The 16,518-nt window shown below is 54.5% G+C and overlaps 1 protein-coding gene across 5 annotated transcripts in view; it reads left to right on the plus strand.

Annotated features, from left to right (window-relative positions):
* Positions 1 to 16,518, plus strand: part of BBS5 (Bardet-Biedl syndrome 5) — a 92,396-nt gene that overhangs the window by 34,978 nt on the left and 40,900 nt on the right. For 2 of the 5 annotated variants that reach the window (XM_068133258.2, XM_068133262.2), the window contains exons 1-6: positions 995 to 1,073; positions 1,240 to 1,322; positions 1,474 to 1,539; positions 3,797 to 3,846; positions 3,952 to 4,079; positions 8,116 to 8,251. In XM_068133258.2, the coding sequence (XP_067989359.2) occupies positions 1,012 to 1,073; positions 1,240 to 1,322; positions 1,474 to 1,539; positions 3,797 to 3,846; positions 3,952 to 4,079; positions 8,116 to 8,251 (525 nt within the window). In that variant the 5' untranslated portion in view covers positions 995 to 1,011. Of the gene's footprint in view, positions 1 to 994; positions 1,074 to 1,239; positions 1,323 to 1,473; positions 1,540 to 3,532; positions 3,608 to 3,796; positions 3,847 to 3,951; positions 4,080 to 8,115; positions 8,252 to 16,518 lie in introns of those variants that run through there. The other 3 variants (XM_068133259.2, XM_068133261.2, XM_068133263.2) reach the window with 2 other exon arrangements.

Below are 16,518 nucleotides of genomic sequence, written 5' to 3' on the forward strand. Positions count from 1 at the left end.
CCATGTTTCAATTTTTTCCATGGAGCGGTTTCAGAGAGATGGAGGTGCAACCGTTTTTCCAATATGGCGTCTGTACTACGTGACATATGACGTCATAATTATGACCAAAAATTTATAGAGGTGGAGGTGCTCCTATGGTAAATTTCGTGGCAATCAGACCAACGGTTGCCGAGAAAATGAATTTTTAAAATTCAAACACGCACGTACGACATACGTACGTACTTTTCGCTTCGCGAGCGCAGGGTAACTATATAACTAAATAAATAAATTAAGTGTGGGGTGTGCGTGTATCAATATAAATTTACCAATTCTCATGCATGTGTAAAGCTACTATCTATCTATAATTCCATTAATCTCTGTGTGTATGTGTGTATGTGTGTATGTGTGTATGTGTGTATGTGTGTATGTGTGTATGTTTGTCTGTGACCGCTGTTTCTCGACAACTACCGGTCCGATATACTTTAAACTTGCCAGGTATATTGCTGGGGACCCGAGGATGTGCCTTTTCAAGGTTTCATATTAATCGGAGAAGTAGTTACCGAGCTATGGCGATTTCTTTACCAAACACTGCAAGCCGTTCGCTTTGGACCAAACCATTGCATGTAAATAGAGGGGGGGGGGGGGGTTCTGTGGTCGTTGCGAATGGACCAAACCATTCATGTAAATAGAGGGGGGGGGGGTTCTGTGGTCGTTACTGCCACGTGGTTTCAAAGTTTTTTTTTGTTGTTGTTGTTTGCACGCATGTTTTTTTGCACCCACGTACGGGCACGCCCTAGGATGTTTACACACACACACCCCTACACAAATTTTTTTTTTTTTTTTTTTTGGCAAGGAACGGGCACCCACGTACGGGCACGTCCTAGCTTATATATAGTACGGGCATGCCCTAGTATTCTATAACATAGCGAAAACCCCCCATAAGATTGGTTATTATTCCTAAGAAGAAGAAGAATTTTCAATGCCAAAATAAGAAGAAGAATCCAGTCTCCATGGTGACACAGCGAAGCCGTCATGGCGGCCTGCTTGGAGCCGCTGTGGGAAGATCGGGATGTTCGTTTTGACATCACACAACAGTTAGTCCTCTGTCTCTACCTGTCTATCCGACTCGCTGTCTTAATCTCGTCCTGTATTCCTTCCTTATCTGTCTGCCCTTTTTAAAACGTTACTATTTCGCACCGCGTCTGTACATATATATATATATATGTATAATATATTTCCCTGCATTTGATTTTCATGCAGACACATGAGGATGCGCTCAGGAGAGATGCTCATTGATTGTTTGGACTCCATAGAGGACACCAAAGGAAACAATGGCGTTCGAGGTAATGGGAGAGAAAGAACGACATGATATAGTATGTAGTATAGTATTAGTAGTACGACACGTGTACACACACAAACAGGAAGAGGTCGTTTGATCCATCATGCCGGTGTGTGTAGGCCTAACAAACGTCTCGTGTTGTGTTGCCTTTTCAGGGCGACTTATGGTTACGAACTTGAGAATCATTTGGCACTCGCTGTCCCTCTCCAGGGTCAACCTCTGTAAGATTTATTTCTTTTTCTGTCTTTTATTTAAAGGCGCCATTTATTTATTACGTTTGCAAATTGGCGAATTTTTAACATCCCCTCCTCCCCAACCGATCCGAACATTTCGTGGATGATATATTTATATACATGGCTGGTTCCTCACCTCCCTTTACCTTCAACATAACAGCTCTTCCTCCTACCCTTTTTAGCTCACCTGGAACAAACGTTGTTCAGGGGAGGTATTAACACTGTGCAGTGTCCGTCTGTCAGGCAGTGAGTCCGTCAGGCTGTGATTCAATCAGGCTGTGAGTCAGTCAGGCAGTGAGTCAGTCAGGCTGTGGGTCAGTCAGGCTGTCAGGCAGTGAGTCTGTCAGGCAATCAGTCTGTCAGGCAGTGAGTCAGTCAGGCTGTCAGGCTGTGAGTCAGTCAGGCAGTGAGTCAGTCATTCAGTCAATGAGTCAGTCAGGCTGTCAGGCAGTGAGTCAGTCAGGCAGTGAGTCAGTCATTCAGTCAATGAGTCAGTCAGGCTGTCAGGCAGTGAGTCAGTCAGGCAGTGAGTCAGTCAGGCAGTGAGTCAGTCAGGCTGTCAGGCAGTGAGTCAGTCAGTCAATGAGTCAGGCAGGCTGTCAGGCAGTGAGTCAGTCAGGCTGTCAGGCAGTGAGTCAGTCAGGCTGTGAGTCAGTGAGGCAGTGAGTCAGTGAGGCAGTGAGTCAGTCAGTCAATGAGTCAGTCAGGCTGTCAGGCAGTGTGTCTGTCAGGCAGTGAGTCAGTCGGGCTGTCAGGCAGTGAGTCAGTCAGGCTGTCAGGCAGTGAGTCAGTCAGGCAGTTAGTCAGTCAGTCAGGCTGTCAGGCAGTGAGTCAGTCAGGCAGTGAGTCAGTCAGGCAGTGAGTCAGTCAGGCTGTCAGGCAGTAAGTCAGTCAGGCTGTGAGTCAGTGAGGCAGTGAGTCAGTCAGGCAGTGAGTCAGTCAGTCAATGAGTCGGTCAGGCTGTCAGGCAGTGTGTCTGTCAGGCAGTGAGTCAGTCAGGCTGTCAGGTAGTCAGGCTGTCAGGCAGTGAGTCAGTCAGGCAGTGAGTCAGTCAGGCAGTGAGTCAGTCAGTCAGTCAGGCAGTGAGTCCGTCAGTCAATGAGTCAGTCAGCCTGTGAGGCAGTGAGTCAGTCAGTCAATTAGTCTGTCAGGCAGTGAGTCAGTCAGGCTGTCAGGCTGTCAGGTAGAGTCGTCCAGGCTGTGAGTCAGTCAGGCTGTCAGGCAGTGAGTCATCCAGACAGTGAGTCAGTCAGGCTGTCAGGCAGTGAGTCTGTCAGGCAGTGAGTCAGTCAGGCAGTGAGTCAGTCAGGCTGTCAGGCAGTGAGTCTGTCAGGCAGTGAGTCTGTCAGGCATTTAGTCTGTCAGGCAGTGTGTCATCCAGACAGTGAGTCAGTCAGGCTGTCAGGCAGTGAGTCTGTCAGGCATTGAGTCAGTCAGGCAGTGAGTCAGTCAGGCTGTCAGGCAGTGAATCTGTCAGGCATTGAGTCAGTCAGGCAGTGAGCCTCCAGGCTGTCAGGCAGTGAGTCAGTCAGGCAGTGAGCCTCCAGGCTGTCAGGCAGTGAGTCAGTCAAGCTGTATGTAAACACTCGGAACTTCTTTGAAAGCACATACACAATTTCGATGAAACTTGACCACAAACTTCATCACCTTTGAGTTTGTTTGGTCACAGCAGTAAAAAAAAACCAGGGGTTTACCCCCCAAAATAGGCATTTACTTTATTGTCGTTACAAATGTCGCGGGTCATCCCTACCTTCCAATGGTTCCCTGGTTCTACCAGGTGAGCCCAGTGGCATTGCCAATATTTTTTGTATACATGATCGAGGCTCATGGAAGAGCGAGAGCAGAATGGAAGGGAACAAAATGGAAATTGGGAAAACACCAACAGCAGAGTGAGAGTGAGATCAAGGGGAGGGAGAGAAGGACACATGGAGGGTGAACGAGCTGTGCACGAACTGAATGAATCACAGCAAGAAGAGGAAGGGGAAAGTGGAGATGAAACAGAAAAGGAAAAAGTCAACCGACAAACGAACAATCAAAATGGGGGAAGAGAGAGGGGGTAAGTCACAATAACCTGGAAAAGGGGAGTGCTTGGGAATGCGGTTATTTAGGGGTTAAAAAGGTCATGATTCTTTCTTTTATTCTTTCGCATTATCCTCCTTTTCTCAGTTTTAATTTTTCTGCTCCACCTATGAAGCAATCTTCTTCTTCTTCTTTTTGAAACCCTTGTGTTCTTTGTATCCCGCAGCAATCGGCTACAACTGCATCATCAACATCTCAACAAGAATGGCGAACTCGGTGAGTGGATTCCATCAAACGGTGGAAATTATTCACCGAGCAAATAACGTACATCGGACTGGACCTTCACCTCCACGTGGCATCACAAACGTTATGTGTCTGCAGAAACTCCGCGGACAGACGGAGGCGCTGTACATCCTTACCAAGTGCAACAACACCCGGTTCGAGTTCATTTTCACCAACCTGGTGACCGGCAGTCCGAGGCTCTTCTCCTCCGTCATGGCCGTGCACAGGTGTGCTGGGTAACAGCAAAACAAGTAAACAGACAGATCCATCACAACCTATTTCATTCCGAACCGACGGGATAGCGCAATGGTAGAAGGTGCGAGGCCTAGGTTCGATTCCTGATGGAATATGATCTGGATCAAAAGCAGCATCTTGGTGCCACAAATGTCCGTCATTGCCTCATAACGGACCAGGACGTGACATCACAAAAGGAACGTCATAAAAAGAGGGGGGGGGGAGGGGGGGCAGAACGCACCTTCAGCAGGCTTGACGGACAAAATAGATGGACACTTGGACAACTAGAACGCCACTCAGTAGAGCGCATACTCCCGCCGTGGGTCAAGTTGGAATCGTACGATTTCACAAAAGTTTGAGGGAGTAGTTCAGTGACAACACAAGACAAGACAACACCAGACAGACACTGCACAGATATATATTTAGAATATGTAGAAGATAATGTAAAAAAAAAAACAAGGCAATTTCACTTACATTTTCGGATTCAGCGTTCAATTCTATATAAGTGAGTGTATTTTGAGGCATGTGTGAGTTCAAATAAAATTGTAAGCCAGGAAAACGTTCGTTTCATTCCTTAGGGATACAACATGTAAAACTGGCCCAAACGTCAAAACAAAACTCGCTCAAAGTCGTACAAGCTAATGCGACCACTCATTCTGGGAAGAATCCCGTGCACATGCTGGTCACACTTATAACTCACCTAAGTCTTTATAAGTTCATCAAATCCTGACACCGCGATTGACATTCGCTGAGGTAAATGTTGATATCTCTTCTTAGGTTAAAACAAAAAAAAACAAAAAAACGTTTTAAAGCATTATACGTATCAAACGATACATTTTATGAAACGGGGAAACCGAATACACAGTTTGGTGGTTTTAAAATGACAGAATATGTCTTTATTAGAAAAAAAAATGAACATTGAAGACGACGCTGCTAAACAATACACCGCTCTAACGCATAACCACGAGTTTAAACTACATTTACAACAAATATGAAAACTATTTTCACATCACAATGTTAAATATAGAATATATAGAAGATAATGTTAAAAAAAATGAGCCCTGTCTTCCAATGGTAAACAATCCTTCAAAAAATTCCTGGATCCGGAATAATATCCTGAGCTTCACCAAAAACTAGTCAATTCTTCCTTATCCCAAGGGCAATCATCCCACCAACTTCCATCCAAATCCGTTCAGAACTTTTCCAGATATCTTGTTCACAAACACACGCACACACACACGCACACACACACACACGATCGAATGCATTACTCCCTGGCGTGAGTAAATATGGGATGTGGAGAAAAATTCTGGGTTGTGGAGGATGCATGGGATACAGAAGGAAACTTTCAGGAAGGAAAAACTGGAAATTTGGAAGGAGGTGGGGGTATAAAACATCATGGTTGTGGATGGGGATGTGATTTGGTGTTGAACAGCTTGAATACCTGGAGGAAAGAATCAGATTTCTAGAGACAGAGAAAGTTGGTTCTCCAGGTTGGAAAAAGAGGAATGAATGAGTTCAGGTGAGCAGTGATTCAGGATTAAGCCTGGTATTGGCCTAACAGTATAGGTTAAGATGTTAGGGTCTTGAGTTTGAGCCCTTGTCATGCCGTTAAATAACACCAGGTGGGTTGACTCAGTCTGTTATCCTTCCGAGGTCGGCAAAATGAGTACCGGATTACGGGTGCACTGCATCAGCGGCACAGCTGCACTCTCAGCAATGATGTAACCAGCAGCCACAGGCTGCATACAACATGGTAAAAGTGATTCTGGATTTTGGGAGTTTCACCAAAAGGGGGTTGCTGGCAGACCACGTGCGCCCTGCAGAAACCTGGGTTGGAGGGAGATTTGGAGGGGACATAGCATGAAACGGGGCAGAGGGTGTAACACCAGAAAGGAGGTAGTAGAGGAAAATGAGACAACCGACCTCATCTGTGTTGTGAAAGTGATAGGCCCAAAGACGAAGCTTCATCATGGGAGCTTCCACAGCGTCAAGGTAAGCAAGATGCGAGGCAGGAGCGCCAGCCCAGAGGGGAGAGCAGTACTCCATCAAGCTGCGGATCAAGGCCTTGTGGGTGGACAAGAGTTCAGGAGTGCGAAGGAAGGAGTTTGCACGATGGAGGTTGCATTGCCTTTGGAGACCAACTTGGCTTGTGTTTTTCCCAAGAAAGATAAAGACTGCTGGTGAGGTCTAAAAGTTTCAGTGGCTGAACTTCTTCAAGATGATGGGTTAGAAAGTAGATGGGAGGGTTTGTCAGACGGTCCTTTCAGAGAGAGATAGTGAAAGGGTAAGATTTGTCAGGATTGAAGGACATATTACAAGTGTTTGAGCATATTTTGATTTTGTCAAGGTCGGAATAGAGGGAAGAGGCCGCTGCCTGTCTGGAGGATGAGGGATGTCACAGCAGAGTGCGGAGTAAACGTTATCATCAGCAAGGAGATATGAAGTGTGGCCCAGAACACTGCCTTGGGCCTGGGGGGACTCCGGCCTTGACAGGGAGAGGAGATGTCAGGATTCCATTGAGAGCCACATCGGCCACGGGGGTAGAGAAAGTCAGTAAACCATAAGCGTTGGCCTAGAATGCCATAAGCAGAGAGTGAGGAGAGCAAGTGCGGGATGTTAAACAGTAGAATGTCCAAGATGTGTTTATCGAGATGGCATGTCCGATGAAAAGAGCAGAGGGAAGACGTGCAAGAGCAGGAGAGCCAGTTACACAATCAGAGTCGAGGTTTGAAAGAAACCTCTCCACCTTCTCAGATGCAAAAGAATAAGAGTCAGGAGTAGTTGGGTATAACTGGGTAGTGTGAGGGGTTGGGCCGTAGGATTGAGGAATTCGGCCTTCACACGAGTGGAGTCGCCTGTGGTGCTGTTTGAATTGAGGGAAGGGACGGAAGGGGAACATACACCAGAGACAGATTTAATAAGGCACCACCTGGTGTTAGAGGAGGGAGACAGGTTTGAGAGTTCATTCTTGAGTGAGGAGAGATAGTGCTTCCTGGCACTCCTGAGGGTAGACACACACTTGTTCCGAGCTTGGTGGAAGGAACTGAGATTTCCTTCAGTTGGATTAGCCTTCCAAGAGGCAAAGGCAAGTTGTTTCAGGGCAACTGCCTCACCACAAGATTCAGTGTACCATGGACGGGAGGAAGGGTAAGACAACTGAAGACGAGATGGGATGAATCTGTGCATCAGCGAGAGCAGGATTCTGTGGAAGAATTCCCAGGAAGAGTTAATATCCGGTGCGGTAGATATAGGAGACCAGTCCTGAAGAGAGAAGGCTGCTTGCAGTCTCTGCCAATCTGCTCGAGTGAAATGCCAGACTCGCCGGTACTGAGGCAGCTCCCTGAGAATAGCCAGAGATGTTGACCTGCACGAGCAGATGATCACGTGATCCAATTGGAGCAGGGGAAGAGCAGGAGACATTTGTGGGGAAGTTTTATCATCGCCATTTCCATAAGGGAGGATTTGCCAATGGGACAAACCCGGGTCTGAAATCCATGGATTGAGTCCCGTGGAGTCACAGAAGTCCTTTCCTGCAGTGCCATTGCTGGTGAGAGGGGCACCGACACCCAGCATGGCATCAGTTGAAATCACCATATATTAGGAGGAAGAGACAGTTGGGATGAGTGGATAAAAGTTGGTCAATGTTGTCTGAGAGACATGTAGATTCGTTAAGAGGTGGCAAGTTATCACCGGCATACTTAATAAATTCCTGAACTTTCATTTGAGTGTACTGCACCAGAGTGGTGACATATCCGGGATTCTGACCTTAGCTAAGAGACTGCGTTTGTAGAACCGACACTTTTTAAGAGTTTCGTACATTGATGATGAGACGTCAATGCACGTCATGGCTTGTACACCGTTCGGTTATGCCTTCATTACCAAGCATTGGGCCACATGATTCCCACGATGAGCAGCTTCAGCCTCAAGTGTCTCATTTATAAGATTTAATTATTTATTTACTTCATTATTTTCCATTAGACTTTTGTCATTTTTCATTATTCTTTCTTTGATCCATCTTTGTTCCAGAGCGTATGGCACCTCTAAGATGTACCGAGATCTGAAGCTGAGAGGCGCAATCATACGGAACAAGCAGCTATGCTTGCTTCCGCAAGAACAGGTTTATGACGAGCTAAATGGTGTGTGGAACCTCTCCAGCGATCAGGTTCGTGAACACAGCGCGAGGCTGTCGGGTCACACAAGCTTAACCCCTTTCCCCACTTGCATACAATGAAACTACCCTGATGTATCCATTGAAGTTATAGCGGCTACCATTTTAAAACTAGGTTGTGAGCCTGAGCAGGGTGTGAGCCGAAGGTGGGTGTGAGCCTGAGCGAGCTGTGAGCCGAAGCTGGGTGTGAGCCTGAGCAAGCTGTGAGCCGAAGCAGGTTGTGAGCCGGAGCAGGGCGTGAGCCAAAGCAGGGCATGAGCCAAAGCATGGTGTAAGCCAGACCAGGGCGTGAGCTGAAGCAGGGTGTGAGCCGAATCAGGGTGTGAGCCTGAGCAAGCTGTGAGCCGCAGCAGGTTGTGAGCCGGACCAGGCCGTGAGCCAAAGCATGGTGTGAGCCGGAGCAGGGTGTGAGCTGAAGCAGGGTGTGAGCCGAAGCAGGTTGTGAGCCGGACCAGGCCGTGAGCCAAAGCATGGTGTGAGCCGGAGCAGGGTGTGCGCTGAAGCATGGTGTGAGCCGGAGCATGGTGTGAGCCGGAGCAGGGTGTGAGCCAGAGCAGATGTGAGCCGAAGCAGGGTGTCAGCCGAAGCAAGCTGTGAGCCGAAGCAGGTTGTGAGCCGGACCAGGCCGTGAGCCAAAGCATGATGTGAGCCTGAGCAAGCTGTGGGCCGAAGCAGGTTGTGAGCCGGAGCAGGGCGTGAGCCAAAGCATGGTGTCAGCCGGAGCAGGGTGTGCGCCGAAGCATGGTTGTGAGCCGGAGCATGGTGTGAGCTGGAGCAGGGTGAGAGTCAGAGCAGGTGTGAGCCGAAGCAGGGTGTGAGCTGAAGCAGGCTGTGAGCCGAAGCAGGTTGTGAGGCAGAGCAGGGCGTGAGCCGAAGCATGACGTGACCTGGAGCAGGGCGTGAGCCGAAGCAGGGTGTGAGCCAAAGCATGGTGTGAGCCAGACCAGGGCGCGAGCCGAAGCAGGGTGTGAGTCGAAGCAGGGTGTGAGCCAAAGCATGGTGTGAGCCAGACCAGGGCGTGAGCCGGAGCAGGGTGTGAGCCGGAGCATGGTGTGAGCCAGAGCAGGGTGTGAGCTGAAGCAGGGCGTGAGCCGGAGCAGGGTGTGAGCCGGAGCATGGTGTGAGCCAGAGCAGGGTGTGAGCTGAAGCAGGTTGTGAGCCGGAGTAGGGTGTGAGCCGAAGCAGGGCTTGAACCAAAGCATCGTGTGAACCAAAGCATCGTGCGAGCCAGAGCAGGGTGTGAACCGGGGTGTTTTCATCTGTTCTGTAAGTGTCGTTTATTTCAATCCTCCTGTTGCAACGTGAATTGTTGAACTTTGTGGAGAAATTTTGTTGAGTCATCTTCGCATAAAATCAGTTTGCTATACTAACGCCTTAAATAGCTGTTGGGCCTTATTTGCTGGCTCAGCACTTCCCAAACCTTTGTGAATCATCGTGTGATGTTTTTTTTCCAACAATTGCTCAGGAAGTCAGTGTCGACCTTCAGAAATCGTGTCATTCCTATTGACAACATTCTCGTGAAATCATTCATTGTTGTTGGCCTCAGTGCTTCATGACTTGTGCACAGGTGGAATGAGCTCCTTTTTGTGTGATACTAATACCTGATGCACCATGATGTACCATGTACCAATGCGTGTACCATGATGATTGGGGTGTGGACTTTGTGTCTGAACAAAAAGGATTGTTATTAAACTGGTTTTGTGGGAACAAACTCAGCAGCATCATCTTCAAATAGTAAAATCATCAACTCTTCAAATATTTGTACAACGTTCTGATTAAAACGTGTGAAAATGTCCGAGGATCTTGAGGGAAAAGTTAAACCCTCAAAGTGCACGAAATGTTACCATTTCATTTTTTTCGTCAAGAACCGCACACTTGGCTGCCCATGCCCACCCAACCCCCAAAAACTGTGGGTCATGGTCCTTTGCTCTGACACAGTGAAGAGTAACTTTGTGACTTTACAAGACCTTACACATTGACCCTTGCCCCACGCACCCACCTCGACTCTCACCCCACCTCGGCTCTCATGCCCCTGCCCCGACTCTCATGCCCCTGCCTCGGGTCTCATACCCTTGCCCTGACTCTCATGCCCCTGCCTCGGCTCTCATTCCCCTGCCCCGACTCTCATTCCCCTGCCCTGACTCTCATTCCCCTGCCCTGACTCTCATGCCCCTGCCTCGGCTCTCATACCCTTGCCCTGACTCTCATGCCCCTGCCTCGGCTCTCATACCCCTGCCCCGACTGTCATGCCCCTGCCTCGGCTCTCATTCCCCTGCCCCGACTCTCATGCCCCTGCCTCGGCTCTCATACCCTTGCCCTGACTCTCATGCCCCTGCCTCGGCTCTCATACCCTTGCCCTGACTCTCATGCCCCTGCCTCGGCTCTCATGCCCCTGCCTCGGCTCTCATTCCCCTGCCCCGACTCTCATGCCCCTGCCTCGGCTCTCATACCCTTGCCCTGACTCTCATGCCCCTGCCTCGGCTCTCATTCCCCTGCCTCGGCTCTCATTCCCCTGCCCCGACTCTCATTCCCCTGCCCCGACTCTCATGCCCCTGCCCCGGCTCTCATGCCCCTGCCCCGGCTCTCATTCCCCTGCCTCGGCTCTCATTCCCCTGCCTCGGCTCTCATTCCCCTGCCCTGACTCTCGTGCCCCTGCCTCGGCTCCCATGCCCCTGCCTCAACTCTCATTCCCCTGCCCCGACTCTCATGCCCCTGCCTCAGCTCTCATTCCCCTGCCTCGGCTCTCATGCCCCTGCCTCAGCTCTCATGCCCCTGCCTCGGCTCTCATGCCCCTGCCTCGGCTCTCATGCCCCCTGCCTCGACTCTCATGCCCCTGCCTCAGCTCTCATTCCCCTGCCTCGGCTCTCATGCCCCGGCCTCAGCTCTCATGCCCCTGCCTCGGCATCATTTTTCCCCTGCCTCGGCTCTCATTCCCCTGCCCTGACTCTCATGCCCCTGCCTCGGCTCTCATGCCCCTGCCTCAACTCTCATTCACCTGCCCCGACTCTCATGCCCCTGCCTCGGCTCTCATACCCTTGCCCTGACTCTCATGCCCCTGCCTCGGCTCTCATTCCCCTGCCTCGGCTCTCATTCCCCTGTCCTGACTCTCATGCCCCTGCCTCGGCTCTCATGCCCCTGCCTCAACTCTCATTCCCCTGCCCCGACTCTCATGCCCCTGCCTCGGCTCTCATGCCCCTGCCTCGACTCTCATGCCCCTGCCTCAGCTCTCATTCCCCTGCCCCGACTCTCATGCCCCTGCCCCGACTCTCATGCCCCTGCCTCAGCTCTCATTCCCCTGCCTCAGCTCTCATTCCCCTGCCTCAGCTCTCATGCCCCTGCCTCGGCTCTCATGCCCCTGCCTCGGCTCTCATGCCCCTGCCTCGGCTCTCATGCCCCCTGCCTCGACTCTCATGCCCCTGCCTCGACTCTCATGCCCCTGCCTCAGCTCTCATTCCCCTGCCCCGACTCTCATTCCCCTGCCCCGACTCTCATGCCCCTGCCTCAGCTCTCATTCCCCTGCCTCAGCTCTCATGCCCCTGCCTCGTCTCTCATGCCCCTGCCTCGGCTCTCATGCCCCCCTGCCTCGACTCTCATGCCCCTGCCTCGACTCTCACCCCTGCTTCGGCTCTCATTCCCCTGCCCCGACTCTCATGCCCCTGCCTCAGCTCTCATTCCCCTGCCTCAGCTCTCATGCCCCTGCCTCGGCTCTCATGCCCCTGCCTCGGCTCTCATGCCCCCTGCCTCGACTCTCATGCCCCTGCCTCAGCTCTCATTCCCCTGCCCCGACTCTCATTCCCCTGCCCCGACTCTCATGCCCCTGCCTCAGCTCTCATTCCCCTGCCTCAGCTCTCATGCCCCTGCCTCGGCTCTCATGCCCCTGCCTCGGCTCTCATGCCCCTGCCTCGACTCTCATGCCCCCCTGCCTCGACTCTCATGCCCCTGCCTCGACTCTCATGCCCCCCTGCCTCGACTCTCATTCCCCTGCCCCGACTCTCATGCCCCTGCCTCAGCTCTCATTCCCCTGCCTCAGCTCTCATGCCCCTGCCTCGGCTCTCATGCCCCTGCCTCGGCTCTCATTCCCCTGCCTCAGCTCTCATGCCCCTGCCTCAACTCTCATTCCCCTGCCTCAGCTCTCATGCCCCTGCCTCAACTCTCATTCCCCTGCCTCGGCTCTCATTCCCCTGCCCTGACTCTCATTCCCCTGCCTCGGCTCTCATGCCCCTGCCTCAACTCTCATTCCCCTGCCCCGACTCTCATGCCCCTGCCTCGGCTCTCATACCCTTGCCCTGACTCTCCTGCCCCTGCCTCGGCTCTCATTCCCCTGCCTCGGCTCTCATTCCCCTGCCCTGACTCTCATGCCCCTGCCTCGGCTCTCATGACCCTGCCTCAACTCTCATTCCCCTGCCCCGACTCTCATGCCCCTGCCTCAGCTCTCATGCCCTTGCCTCGGCTCTCATGCCCCTGCCTCGGCTCTCATGCCCCCTGCCTCGACTCTCATGCCCCTGCCTCAGCTCTCATTCCCCTGCCCCGACTCTCATTCCCCTGCCCCGACTCTCATGCCCCTGCCTCAGCTCTCATTCCCCTGCCTCAGCTCTCATGCCCCTGCCTCGGCTCTCATGCCCCTGCCTCGGCTCTCATGCCCCTGCCTCGACTCTCATGCCCCCCTGCCTCGACTCTCATGCCCCTGCCTCGACTCTCATGCCCCCTGCCTCGACTCTCATTCCCCTGCCCCGACTCTCATGCCCCTGCCTCAGCTCTCATTCCCCTGCCTCAGCTCTCATGCCCCTGCCTCGGCTCTCATGCCCCTGCCTCGGCTCTCATGCCCCCTGCCTCGACTCTCATGCCCCTGGCTCAGCTCTCATTCCCCTGCCCCGACTCTCATTCCCCTGCCCCGACTCTCATGCCCCTGCCTCAGCTCTCATACCCTTGCCCTGACTCTCATGCCCCTGCCTCGGCTCTCATGCCCCTGCCTCGGCTCTCATTCCCCTGCCCCGACTCTCATGCCCCTGCCTCGGCTCTCATACCCTTGCCCTGACTCTCATGCCCCTGCCTCGGCTCTCATTCCCCTGCCTCGGCTCTCATTCCCCTGCCCCGACTCTCATTCCCCTGCCCCGACTCTCATGCCCCTGCCCCGGCTCTCATGCCCCTGCCCCGGCTCTCATTCCCCTGCCCCGACTCTCATGCCCCTGCCTCGGCTCTCATTCCCCTGCCTCGGCTCTCATTCCCCTGCCCTGACTCTCGTGCCCCTGCCTCGGCTCCCATGCCCCTGCCTCAACTCTCATTCCCCTGCCCCGACTCTCATGCCCCTGCCTCAGCTCTCATTCCCCTGCCTCGGCTCTCATGCCCCTGCCTCAGCTCTCATGCCCCTGCCTCGGCTCTCATGCCCCTGCCTCGGCTCTCATGCCCCCTGCCTCGACTCTCATGCCCCTGCCTCAGCTCTCATTCCCCTGCCTCGGCTCTCATGCCCCGGCCTCAGCTCTCATGCCCCTGCCTCGGCATCATTTTTCCCCTGCCTCGGCTCTCATTCCCCTGCCCTGACTCTCATGCCCCTGCCTCGGCTCTCATGCCCCTGCCTCAACTCTCATTCACCTGCCCCGACTCTCATGCCCCTGCCTCGGCTCTCATACCCTTGCCCTGACTCTCATGCCCCTGCCTCGGCTCTCATTCCCCTGCCTCGGCTCTCATTCCCCTGTCCTGACTCTCATGCCCCTGCCTCGGCTCTCATGCCCCTGCCTCAACTCTCATTCCCCTGCCCCGACTCTCATGCCCCTGCCTCGGCTCTCATGCCCCTGCCTCGACTCTCATGCCCCTGCCTCAGCTCTCATTCCCCTGCCCCGACTCTCATGCCCCTGCCCCGACTCTCATGCCCCTGCCTCAGCTCTCATGCCCCTGCCTCAGCTCTCATTCCCCTGCCTCAGCTCTCATGCCCCTGCCTCGGCTCTCATGCCCCTGCCTCGGCTCTCATGCCCCTGCCTCGGCTCTCATGCCCCCTGCCTCGACTCTCATGCCCCTGCCTCGACTCTCATGCCCCTGCCTCAGCTCTCATTCCCCTGCCCCGACTCTCATTCCCCTGCCCCGACTCTCATGCCCCTGCCTCAGCTCTCATTCCCCTGCCTCAGCTCTCATGCCCCTGCCTCGGCTCTCATGCCCCTGCCTCGTCTCTCATGCCCCTGCCTCGGCTCTCATGCCCCCCTGCCTCGACTCTCATGCCCCTGCCTCGACTCTCACCCCTGCTTCGGCTCTCATTCCCCTGCCCCGACTCTCATGCCCCTGCCTCAGCTCTCATTCCCCTGCCTCAGCTCTCATGCCCCTGCCTCGGCTCTCATGCCCCTGCCTCGGCTCTCATGCCCCCTGCCTCGACTCTCATGCCCCTGCCTCAGCTCTCATTCCCCTGCCCCGACTCTCATTCCCCTGCCCCGACTCTCATGCCCCTGCCTCAGCTCTCATTCCCCTGCCTCAGCTCTCATGCCCCTGCCTCGGCTCTCATGCCCCTGCCTCGGCTCTCATGCCCCTGCCTCGACTCTCATGCCCCCCTGCCTCGACTCTCATGCCCCCGCCTCGACTCTCATGCCCCCTGCCTCGACTCTCATTCCCCTGCCCCGACTCTCATGCCCCTGCCTCAGCTCTCATTCCCCTGCCTCAGCTCTCATGCCCCTGCCTCGGCTCTCATGCCCCTGCCTCGGCTCTCATTCCCCTGCCTCAGCTCTCATGCCCCTGCCTCAACTCTCATTCCCCTGCCTCAGCTCTCATGCCCCTGCCTCAACTCTCATTCCCCTGCCTCGGCTCTCATTCCCCTGCCCTGACTCTCATTCCCCTGCCTCGGCTCTCATGCCCCTGCCTCAACTCTCATTCCCCTGCCCCGACTCTCATGCCCCTGCCTCGGCTCTCATACCCTTGCCCTGACTCTCCTGCCCCTGCCTCGGCTCTCATTCCCCTGCCTCGGCTCTCATTCCCCTGCCCTGACTCTCATGCCCCTGCCTCGGCTCTCATGACCCTGCCTCAACTCTCATTCCCCTGCCCCGACTCTCATGCCCCTGCCTCAGCTCTCATGCCCTTGCCTCGGCTCTCATGCCCCTGCCTCGGCTCTCATGCCCCCTGCCTCGACTCTCATGCCCCTGCCTCAGCTCTCATTCCCCTGCCCCGACTCTCATTCCCCTGCCCCGACTCTCATGCCCCTGCCTCAGCTCTCATTCCCCTGCCTCAGCTCTCATGCCCCTGCCTCGGCTCTCATGCCCCTGCCTCGGCTCTCATGCCCCTGCCTCGGCTCTCATGCCCCTGCCTCGACTCTCATGCCCCCCTGCCTCGACTCTCATGCCCCTGCCTCGACTCTCATGCCCCCTGCCTCGACTCTCATTCCCCTGCCCCGACTCTCATGCCCCTGCCTCAGCTCTCATTCCCCTGCCTCAGCTCTCATGCCCCTGCCTCGGCTCTCATGCCCCTGCCTCGGCTCTCATGCCCCCTGCCTCGACTCTCATGCCCCTGGCTCAGCTCTCATTCCCCTGCCCCGACTCTCATTCCCCTGCCCCGACTCTCATGCCCCTGCCTCAGCTCTCATTCCCCTGCCTCAGCTCTCATGCCCCTGCCTCGGCTCTCATGCCCCTGCCTCGGCTCTCATGCCCCTGCCTCGGCTCTCATGCCCCTGCCTCGACTCTCATGCCCCTGCCTCGACTCTCATGCCCCCTGCCTCGACTCTCATTCCCCTGCCCCGACTCTCATGCCCCTGCCTCAGCTCTCATTCCCCTGCCTCAGCTCTCATTCCCCTGCCTCGGCTCTCATGCCCCTGCCTCGGCTCTCATTCCCCTGCCTCAGCTCTCATGCCCCTGCCTCAACTCTCATTCCCCTGCCTCAGCTCTCATGCCCCTGCCTCAACTCTCATTCCCCTGCCTCGGCTCTCATTCCCCTGCCCTGACTCTCATTCCCCTGCCTCGGCTCTCATGCCCCTGCCTCAACTCTCATTCCCCTGCCCCGAATCTCATGCCCCTGCCTCGGCTCTCATACCCTTGCCCTGACTCTCATGCCCCTGCCTCGGCTCTCATTCCCCTGCCTCGGCTCTCATTCCCCTGCCCTGACTCTCATGCCCCTGCCTCGGCTCTCATGCCCCTGCCTCAACTCTCATTCCCCTGCCCCGACTCTCATGCCCCTGCCTCAGCTCTCATTCCCCTGCCTCAGCTCTCATGCCCCTGCCTCGGCTCTCATGCCCCTGCCTCGGCTCTCATGCCCCCTGCCTCGACTCTCATGCCCCTGCCTCAGCTCTCATTCCC

This window comes from Myxine glutinosa, chromosome 12, assembly GCF_964187855.1.
Source record: "Myxine glutinosa chromosome 12, kmMyxGlut1.1, whole genome shotgun sequence".
NCBI lineage: Eukaryota > Metazoa > Chordata > Myxini > Myxiniformes > Myxinidae > Myxine > Myxine glutinosa.